General features: G+C 41.4%; 1 protein-coding gene and 1 non-coding gene across 2 annotated transcripts; both read right to left on the reverse strand.

Annotated features, from left to right (window-relative positions):
* Positions 1-1939: 1939 nt before the first annotated feature.
* TOMM20 (translocase of outer mitochondrial membrane 20) lies at positions 1940-11216 on the reverse strand. Its single transcript, XM_032183813.1, has 5 exons — positions 11013-11216; positions 6720-6766; positions 5922-6003; positions 5503-5645; positions 1940-4386 (listed from the first exon to the last, which is right to left on the reverse strand). The coding sequence occupies exons 1-5, from the start codon at positions 11134-11136 to the stop codon at positions 4342-4344; spliced, it is 441 nt and encodes a 146-aa protein (XP_032039704.1). The 5' UTR covers positions 11137-11216; the 3' UTR covers positions 1940-4341.
* Positions 10655-10786, reverse strand: LOC116488383. The gene has a single exon (XR_004253171.1). It is a non-coding gene; the product is annotated as a small nucleolar RNA SNORA14 (small nucleolar RNA).
* Positions 11217-11268: the final 52 nt, after the last annotated feature.

Genomic DNA, 11268 nt, shown 5'->3' on the forward strand with positions numbered 1-11268 from the left:
CCCCTCATCCCAAAGGTAAGGAATCATGAACATCCTCAGGGCGCAAGGGAAATGCTGGTAATTGTCAGCACGGGCTGCAGGACACGCATTTATTAACCCATGAAATCAAGGCCTGACCTTTACAGAACGGGACCTGGAAGGACACCTGTGGAGTCCAAAGCTTAGAGCTCACAGGCCTTTAGGAACTCGTGATTATCAGGTTACAGCAGTGATCAGAAAACACAGAGTAGTAACCTTACTGAAAGATAGACAGAAAATAATCTGTAAAGCTAGCACCTGTATGTCCCTATTGCAGGGAAAGAAGGGAAAACCCTGACTTTTTTCTTTTAAGCACAAATGGAAAGCTCCATACTTTGAAAAAATTGCCCAGTGTCAAGTTCTAGTCTGCTGGATGGTTGGGTACAGAAACAGGGCTCAAGGGCCAGCTGCTCTCTGCGGCTTCACGCACACATTCACACAGCACATGGTGATTCCTGCCCTCTGAGAACAGCTTCAGATGCCCACATCTTCTCTAGGAAGCTCTGCTTGGGTACAACTGCGAAAAGCAAGTAGTTACCTCCACCAGAAACTCCATTTCTGGAGTGGCTGTGATGAAAGCTACTCCAGTCTTTATGAACTAAACTCAGGTTTCAGCTCTTTGCAAGACACTCTTTGGGGTAGATTTGACTGCTGTGCAGGCAGGCTGTTTTTTTGGTCACTGCCCAAATGAGACCATAACCTGTACTGGACAGAGTAAACACACACATTGAAAAAAACCAAAGATTTCAGTACAACAGAAGCCTTGAAGAAATTATTTCCTTCACATCAACCCTTTTCATATTTGTATATGTTTAAAAACTCAGAAGCTTGGGTGTACAGTATGACATGCCTTTGAAATACTCACTAAAAGCACTTAGTGACCACTTCAAAGATTCCCTTGAAGTTTCACTCATATTAATTTTAACGCAATGGTCACGTAGGGCCAGTGTCGAGCCTAAGGGACTTTAAACACACCATCAACAGATGTACAAATAGAATTTTAGAAAGATTCTTCTGGGTGCATAAATAGCTTGAGCTTTGATGATGACTGGCTGGCTGGCTGCCTCCTACACAGCAGGGCTGGGACTTCTCCGTTTTTCAAGTTAAGGGCAACAATAATATTCTGTCATTCCCCAGGGTAAGGAAATTAGTGCCAGATGATTCAGTGTGTGCCTGATCACTCTGGTTTTGGACTCGATCCCATTATCTAAAAAACTTAATGGTGAGACATCAAACAAAGGTAGTCCTGCATGATCATAAAACTAGCTGTTTTTTTGTTGCTTTTGTGTTGTTTTTTTTTGGCTATAAAAGCTGCCTGAGAAGCTCATAACTGATGACAGGAGACTTCCAACATAAAACTAACAGACCTCTGATCTCCTTTACGAGGAATCCTCTAAGGGGAGAGGCACAGAATGGAGGATGGCTCTTCTCTGGGAGAAAGAATAGTAGCTTTACCTGCAGTGAAGATTACAGATATTAGCACCAGGAACTCTGAGCTCACCAGCAGCAAATCCTGCAACAGTTCATGTCCACCTTTTTTAATTTGCACAGGCAAAAAGAAAGAGTCTTATTATGCACAGCTAAATGCAACAGCATTGCTCCCAGTGATGCAGCAACACCCATCAGTACCACTGCACGTCCAACGACCGGCTCCTTTGCTTATGCCTGAAACCAGTCCTAAGTTACAGCCTCCTCCATCTGCGGGCTGTGCATGCCAGCGACACCAGTGGCAGCCCGTCATTGCTGGAGAAACAGCAAACTCCCGTTCTAGACAGTATCTTCAAGTCTTCACAGTTTGTAAAGTTTTAGCTCAACAGATTTTGGAAAAAAAAATATATATATGTATATTAAGCCTTCTTAAAAGGATTCAACATTCCCACCCTACTAGACAAGGCACTCAAATCAGGTGTCAGAGCTTCTATTAGCTAAGCAAGTGCTTTTGGATTATAAGATTTGTGACTGGATCTGTACTTCTTAAGGCTTCATTTAAATCTATGTTACCTACAATATCTAACTTTCCAGGATCAAGAAAACTAAAAAGGTTTAGAATAACATGGGCGTCTAAAACAATTATTAAAGCGATGAACATTTGCAAACACAATCATACAATCATCAAGTCTTCCATCAAAATCAAAGAACTGACACACAGATTTGCTAAAACATACTTAGCTCAGGAAAGCACTGCTGTAAGCTAAACTGTGAATTCAAACTGGCAATGTTATACCAGGGTGTAGAAAGCTATTCAGGTTTGAAGGAAGGGTATCTTACACTGTTTGGGTTTTAAGGCAGCTTGATTTACCTTGAGGTTAAAAGGCGAACCAAAAAGATATTACACTGAAATGACCACCACCAGCAAGGATAGCAGGTAAATATGGGAACAGTTCTGACAGCATAATCTACAAATTTTTCCTAACCCTTTAAATTAAGAAGTAAAAGGCATACTCCTCCAAAAAGCCCAAATGCTCCCTATAAACACAGAACCTACTGCAACTTTTTATGTTTTTTATTACATATTTTAGGTGCAGAATAACTTTGTCCCTCTAAACCAAGGAAAAGAGGAAAACAGTCATTGTCACCCGAAGATCACGGCTACTAAGTTTTACCTCTACCTTATGCTACCTGAACAACTCAAGCACAACAAAAAGACTAAATTACAGCTACAAGTTTTTGTTCATACCAGCCATCAGCCTCAGTATTTGTCCCACTACAGAAATTTTCAACAGCAGCTCAAATCTTGGGACACTCTGTTTTCATGGGGTTAGTGGTGAAATATCTCTGTAACAAATTCAATTGTCCAATCTGACAGACTCAGCAAAAGTCATTTGCACTCCTAAACTCTGCTGTCTTACTGCTAGATAACCACGAACTATCCACCACTTAAGCTCTCAAAAATGCTGTAATAAGCAATTTCTGAAACTTTAAGGCCTGTTTTGGAAGAATCTGCCTTTATAGAAACTTAAAGCAGGCTGAAATGAGACAGAAATAAACAGGAACGTTAGCTAAAGTGCATTCAGAGTATCGCTTCTGTTTGGACTATGCCATCTAGTACCTTGCTAGTATTGTATTGGCATCACAATCACAAACTATCAGCTGGTCTGTAAGACAAACACCCTAAAGCATAAGTCACCGTGCTGAAGTGTAAAGCTACATTCTTAATTGTTTCTTCTGCCACCTGAGTGGCCATAGACAAAACCAGAAAATGGTAGAAGATAGTCTGTTTTCATTTGAAATTTACATGCAAATTTACATGCAAATTTACATTTGCATCCTACCCATAGAAAATGAGCAGAAGTAATCTTTTGAAAGCACCTTTGAGGCTACACATTATTTGCCTCCTTTTCACTGTGTACTGACATTTTATGGGTTTCTAATTCCACTAGCTTTAGCTAGTTTAGCCTGGGGATATCAACATCTTACCTGCATTACTTGTATCAGTCCAAAAATTTTAAAGGCAAGTGGCAAAGACTGTTAACAACCATCTTCTATGGTCTTGAAAACTAGAGATTGAAATGTTGATTATCTTATAAAATGTTTCAGGTTCTCCACAAACCAATTGTTGTGCTCTTAAAATCTGTCCAAGGTTCTACTCCTAGCAGCTTTATTTCAGACACTTGCACTAACAGAGCTTTCCTGTTTGGCAGATACAGTTTTGCCTTGCATCACAACAGGTGTTATTGTACCTGACAAACAGATGTGTCATTCTTTCTGCAACCAGTCACCTAGTACCATTCTGATTTCATCGCTTTTTAAAGTGACCAGCTACAGCTTAAATGATCACACACCTATTTTTTCTTTTTTTTTGAGAAATTACATGAGGTTTTTAATTAGAAGCATTGGAAGACCAGCCATAACATTAAAAATAAATTTTAATGTTAAGTCATTTTTAGATCATTTGCTCTGACACCCAAATGTTCTGAAATTTAAAGTAGTACTATAGGGACACACAAGTGCAGATAAATCTTTATTGCCATAACTTTTTGTTTGTTTGTTTGTTTTTTCAAAAATGAGCATTGGGTTTTCAATAGGTTGTAGTTTTATGTCTTTATATGTACAACATTACAACTGCATATTTAATAACGAAGTTAGTGATACTTTGATAACTCAACACAGTGTATTTATAAAATGAATTCTTATCAAAATACACTTTTCACTGGGGTAATAAATAAAATCCTGCGAAACCCACCTACACAAAGTTATTTTTAACTCTGGTAGAACCCGATGTGGTACACAGTCCATTAACTACTATGTTTGCCCCTTTATCCCCCTACTGATGCTCATCTTCTGGGGTAAGAAAACACTTTTTTCCCCTGTTGTGGTGAGACCTCATTCAACATCATCTTCAGCCAAGCACTGTGCACTTACAATTCTCTGTAAGAAGGAGAAAAACTCATTCACAATTACATAAAATTGACATTAGGCAACTGATTATCAAGCAACTTAGTTTTACACTGAAAATTAAGCAGTGTAACTACTGAGCAAGCTGATTCATCTGTTAAAAATTGTAATCTATTTGACAAAAGGTTTTGAAGCCAGTTCTGTAGAAATTGTATACTGGGCAATACCTACCAAAGCCGAAGCCAGATAAATAATATCCTGTCAGCCTCAAGTGATGACCTCTGTGTGGTTTTTGGCACTGTTCTCTTATGAAACTTTTTTTGCTCCATTGCTTCCCCAGACCTTTACATCTTGTGTATCCAGTGCTTTTCAGTGCTAACGATACGGGCCTTAACCTGCAATGTTACCAGGCCTGAGCTGTAATGAAGCTGACTGATAAACAGCACCAAGTCTCTGCCTTATTTGAGGTAACATCACAAGGGAGCTCCCTTGCACTTCCAGAAGGTAAGATTTCTATTATTTATTTTAGAACAGACTCGCTTGCTAGCATATTATCAACATTACATGCACAGTACCACAGTTGAAAAAGAGAGGGTATTTTATACACCTAGCTACCAGCACTTTTGTCATCAGGAATACCACTAAGCTTCCAAAACTGTCACGTGCTCTGGTGCTAGTTAACATCCCATGTTGATAGCTGGCCTGGAAGCAATAGTCTAGCAGAAACAACAGATTCATTCTGATAGGTTTTTATACCACTTACAGGTACTTATATGTAATTTAAAAAAATAAAATAAAATCAAGACCCAGTGCAAAAAAGGTCTCCCTTTTCTGACATCCAACTTCCACCTGGAAAACAGTGGATCTGCTTATACACTAAGATGCCTGTAGATGTCTCTGCTTTGGAAGAGCTTAGCATACCCTATGCATAAGAAAAGTTTTCTATTTCTGTTTTGCCCTGCTTGCTATCAATGCTGCATGATATTTTCATAAATATTTGTTAATGTTCTAGGTTAAAGAGCTCCTTTTAATCTAACTGAACCTATACAAAAACCATGTTACCAAAAACAATACTCAAGGCTGATGTAGTTGATGACAGAAGTAGTTTAATTAGTTTTCAACCTCATTAACAGGGAATGTTTCACATACCTGGCTTATTGTAGGGAGCTTAGTTAGAAGCATTTGAAACACTGGTGGTGGAAGAGTCTGCTGTAGAACTTGTAGTAGCTGCTGCGGCTGTCCACACACAGCAATGGCATTGGTCAAGTGATCAACACCTTTCTCATATTCACCTGCATGACAAATCATGTTTGAAATCAAACTTCTTCCAAAGGATGAAGTATTTACATACAGCATTCACCAACAATTCATTAAATTACTTAGAATCAATCCACACAATTCTTTTCTTCTCCCTTGTTGAAGCTTCTCAACATAGAAGGTTCGAAATGAGCAACCAGATTTACTTAGGTAAATCTGACTCCCAGAAGATCTTAGTGTACAGAAATCATTTTCTAGAAAAAGAAAAATCATTTTTACAACTTACCCTTCAAAAAAATTTATGCTATTACCTTGAGCTAGTAGTTCCTCGCCAAGCTGGATTTCCTCAAGGAAAAACTTCTGAACTGCTTCAGCATCTTTCAGATCAGGCAACTGTAACACACATAGTAAAACTGAAGCTGGCCCTTAAACATTAGTTAATAATTCAGCAGAGATAATTCTCAACTAAAACCAAACATGAACAGCCACACTTTTACACAGAAACTCACAAAGGAAATTAAAAGTATCACCATCGAGTTAAACTTATGCAGAATGTTTTTGAAAATCAGACTCAAGTCTCAAACTATTGCATCACGCGTTCATAGAGGGCCAGAGTCCGAAATACCTCTACTCAGTTTATTATGTACACAGTTTCATAGCAAATAAAAATTCTAAGTAATGTTCATTGCAACTATTAAAATCAGCTAAGATATATTTAACTCTTCATAAAGGATCCATTGGCAATAAGGGAGAAGCAAATCAAATTCCTACACCAAAAAACTGCCAAGCTCAGCTGTAGCTGTATCCCATCAACAGCTTTTAAATCTAAGTACTTATGGACATACTACAAAGAGGAAAACACCCTCAAGGCACACAGGAAACGTTATACTTTCTAGTACAAGGCCTCTATTTGACTTGAAAAGTGAACAATCATTTCATATGGTTATTTGTGAAATTGTTAAAATATCTGAAGACTGGATATTTGCAGAAGTGTTTGTAATACCAGAGCTGAAATAGACAAGTTGGCCTTTAAACATACTTCACAACTAAACCTGGTATAAACGAAACATTTTTCAAAAATCGCACTGCGTTATTGAGCACAGTATTACCTTGGAAAGCCCTGCTCTCTCTTTGGCAAGCTTCTGTTTCTTCCTTCCTGTAAGAATAAAAATATCATGTGTTTTTAATTTGAAATTTAGAAAGTCTTCAGATTATAGTCCTAAACAGTGAACAAGTCAAAGTTATTTTCGAAATAAGAAACTGGGAATATATTCAAAGCACTGAAGGATGAACACAAGACTGCAACCCACGCTCTGCACCAGAATATCATTTAGAGGCCTAAGAAGGAGGGCTGGCGGTGACACACTGACTCAAAATGACAATCCTTCTCCTGGCTTTGGTAAACACCAACCCCACAGGGCCTGCAGGAGGGCGTACCTCGTGCATTACACAAGCACTGAGAAGAGAATTAAGCTAATACAAGATTTCTCTGCATGACTTTCTAGCAACCATTAGACACAGAAGAGCTGCTATCTAACCTTGAGCCACTTTCACTTGAAAATACACAATGCACCACCAAGAGAAGCTGTAGCAGGTGGCAGCACATACGTGTTCTTTCCCAGCTGTTTTGCAATGGCACGGGCTTGGGAACTAGTCAAAGAGGTGGCAGCATCTCCCCATCCTGCTGCAAAAGCCATACGAACACACACGTTCGTGAAATTAAATACCCAAGGAGAGTAAATGTTTACAGATGGAACAAACGTTTACAGACTTAATCATCCAACCTGAAGGCATAAAGTTGATCTGCAACAGAAAACTGTAGCACTTCAGCACAACCAGTGTAATTAAAATGATATATCGCTTCCTTTTAATGCAATTAGGCAGGTATAACGATACTTTATGGCAGCAGCTATTCATGCCAAAAAGAATAATTATCCCAGTATAATTACCACAATTCTAGGGATTTTCTTAGAATATTTTTTGTCATTTGGTTCATCAACTGAAGTAATTACACCAACATAACTTTTAAATACAGCCCGTGGTTAAATAACCACTAGGTGTCGTCACTGTCTGCCCTTTGAACACCTACACTGATGAAGAAGAGCTGTCACACCCCTGATGTGTCTTCTGAGACAGCTTTACATGCTGGAAACACTTCCAAATAACGTGACTGCAAGTTTTAATGGCCACGAGTTAAGAATTTGAGATTATCCACATGAAGGACACATTCAGGAAGCCATTCCCTAGCAGTGACAAGGTGATGTGTGAAACTTATGGACAAGGTCAAGCATGCTTTTTATAAAGGGAATTTCTAACTACGTGGATCACCCTTTTTTTTTTTTCTGTGACACCTTAATAACCCTCTGTACTTCACTTTCTACAACATATTGACCGGTGGATAGTATTCTGTAACATCATACACAGCAATACTTTGTGTCGTACAGAATCCTAGCTCAGTACAATTACATGATTATAGTTGTTTGCAATATTAAAGACAAATTTGTCTTTTGAAAGTTTTGAAAGTGCCTTCGGTTAGCCCACTTTGAGTTTGTGTAACTTAATGCTTTAGAAAAAACTTGAAACTGCACTACACTAACTGGCATGCCAGTTTTCCTAATACATTAAATCTCAAAGATGAAATCAAAATGAAGATAAGAAATACAAGTGGAATGTTTCACTATAAAAATAAGCCACATTGCAGCTGTAGTGCTTTCAGAAAAAAAACATCATTGAACTTGCACAAGGAAATTGTGCTTTCTTGACAATTTCTACAAATTACATCGACTATCAGTCACCAGGGTAAGCATTCAGAGATAAAGAAATATCGACATATACTGGCAACTATAAATTTTTAATAAAAGCTTTTGACTACTGATCACAAACGTATGAAACCATACACTTCAACCAAAGACTAATGAAGGAGCATTAAGAATCACCGAGATTCTAAGATTTAACATTGACCTACAGAATCTTTGAGGTCTGACTACTGTGCAATTTTTCTTTTCTTTTCTTTTCTTTTATGCGTTTTACAGGATTCTTTATAAGTTCACTAACTAAAAGAATTACAAAAAAAAAAAAAAAAAAAAAAAAAAAGCTCTGAAGTATATGCAGGAATTCCTCTCTTACTAGTGTCTAAATTTAAAACATCTTTCAAACAACAGCCAAAAGTTGCATTTAAAATACACCAAAAAAAAGCAGTGGCTCAGGTAATGAGAGAGGAGGAAGACCAATTTTTTGTTTTATCTCAAGGATCTACAATAAAAGGAAAAACCTCCCTCTGTTCTAAAGACATCACTGCAATCTAAAAAGGGGAAAGACAAAGCCTTAGCCATCTTTCATAGAAGGAATTTAGATACAATGGAGACCCACGAGCACCCATATAAAACCAGCTCTCGAACAGCACGGGACTTGCAGGTTTTTCAGGCACAGCTCGTGAGTATGGGAAAAAATGTTTCAAATGCAAACCAGCAACCTGACACTCAGGCATGATTTGCAAAAGTCCTGAGCCGCACCAGCACCTTCGTGACCAGTCCCACAACACCGACCCAAAACCCTTTGCCTCTCCATCTCCCAGCTGTGGTGCCCACCTCCTATGTTCCTCTCTCTCAGGTGAGGGAGACCATTGTCTCTACTTGCACACAAAGCAGTTGCGCCTTGTGTATTCAAGGAGAACAGCAAACACATGTAAAATCTTATCATCTTAAACTAAAGCTGCAGAAACTAGCCAGCTCCAGGTGTTTACAGTGTTACAATCTTCTGGTCCCAAGATTAAATACAATTAAGGACCAGAACTAGGAACACAAAAACTGAAATAAGAACACCATACCCACTAATTAAGCAAGATTAAGACATCTGGAAAACCAAAGTCCCCGCATCCTTGGAGACGTCCATTTTTTTCCTGAAACCTGAATCCAGGCACTTCATTTTTACTATGGGATTTCCCAATGCAATATTTAGCCCTAGCACATCCCAAAAAAAAGGATATAAAATGTAACTGGGATGGCAAAATAGTATCAGATCTTCATTTGTCTGCCAGTGTTTGAGCAAATATAACTGGAAAACTGCTGACACGTGGGAGCCCCTGTCCCTCCTAAAGTCTGGTGACACTGCATTACAGAGGCTGAAAAATATTCTTATCCTAGGAATGTTTACCCATTGTAAAGATGGTTTCCAGTTTTTTAATACAACGCTCCTGCTGTTGCCCAAGAAGCAGCACATCTTCACCCAAGGAATGGCTGCTGCACTGGACCTTGCTTTTGCCCAGTATCTCAGAGCGAGCTTTACCATCCAACGGCAAAAATTCTGTAATGATCTGGTCACTGATAACACCACAGAAGCCTCCAAGCTGCAAAGTTACAGCATTGCGTCCTGAATATTACCTAAAGCCTCACAACCAGAAGCAGCTCAGCGTATCACACTGAAGGATCTGAGGTCTTTCAGTTAAGTTTTCCAAAGAACAGCTACTTCTTACCAAAACACAGCAGATTTTTTCCACTTTTAAAGAAAAAGTCAGTTCTTAATCCCAGCAAGTCCCTCAGCAGAATTTTTAGAGCCAGCCTAAGGTTTGTTCAGAACATTATACTTGGCAGAAGCCCACCTAACGAAAACAACAGGATGCAAAGATCGCTTTCGATGGTTCTGTAAAAAATCTTATGTAATCCAGTACCCTCTCTCCTACACAGCCGATTACACCGCTGAAACCTAGGTTTCTGGTGCGAGACAAATGAACTCCAGCTCGCTATACTGAAAATCGTCGATGCCTGCCTTGCAGCATGGGGTGAGAAGTGCCTGGAGGCCAGGCCACCACCACACCGTGCTGCTGCGGTGCTCCCCACGTGAGCACGGCCTCGGCCGTCACTGGAACGGCCGCCACGCTGGGGGCGCTTGCTGGGGAAAAGTCTACCCTGGGAATCTGAGCGATTTCTGGCAATTGGAGTGCTTTCTGAGCTGCTGGGTTACTGCAGGGTGACTACCCCTCTGCCCACGGCAGGAGGGGCCCGTTTGGGCTCCTCGGGGCGCCCACCGATGGCCGTGACACGGAACCAGTGTCGAGGACGTGAAATAACGGCGAGCCACGGGCGGAGCTCCACGTTTTGGATGATCGCCCTTTTCCTCTGGCATTCTTTCTTATCCTGGCGGCCAGGGCCGAGGCCACCAGGAGGGTTTCAGAATGCGGCGGGGGCGAGACGCAGCCCCCTAAATCCCCCTCCACCCCCCCCCCTCAGGGCGCCCCCCGTCCCCCTCCCCCACCCCCGCCGCTGCTTCCCGCCGGCGGGAGGGCGCCGCGCGGCCGCCACGTGCCGGGCCCGGGCGGGAAGGGGCGCAACGGCCGTAACGGCTGCAACGGCGGCGCGGCGCGGGGGGGGAGCCGTCGGTGCCCGTTGCGCGGCACGGACACTCACGCTCCCGCAGGCGGCTCTTGAAGTTGGGGTCGCTGCGCCGCTTGCGGTCGAAGTAGATGCAGTAGCCGATGAAGAGCGCCCCGCAGAGCCCCGCGGCGATGGCGCTGGTCCTGCCCACCATCATGGCGCGCGGCGCCCACCGACGGCCCCGCCGGCGCCGCCGAGCTCCGCAGGCACCTTGGGCCGGGCGGGCAGCGGAAGGCGACGCCGCGACGCGCTTCCGACGCGACCCCACCCCCACCCACTCGCGTCATCG

Source organism: Aythya fuligula, chromosome 3 (assembly GCF_009819795.1).
Source record: "Aythya fuligula isolate bAytFul2 chromosome 3, bAytFul2.pri, whole genome shotgun sequence".
Classification (NCBI taxonomy): Eukaryota; Metazoa; Chordata; class Aves; order Anseriformes; family Anatidae; genus Aythya; species Aythya fuligula.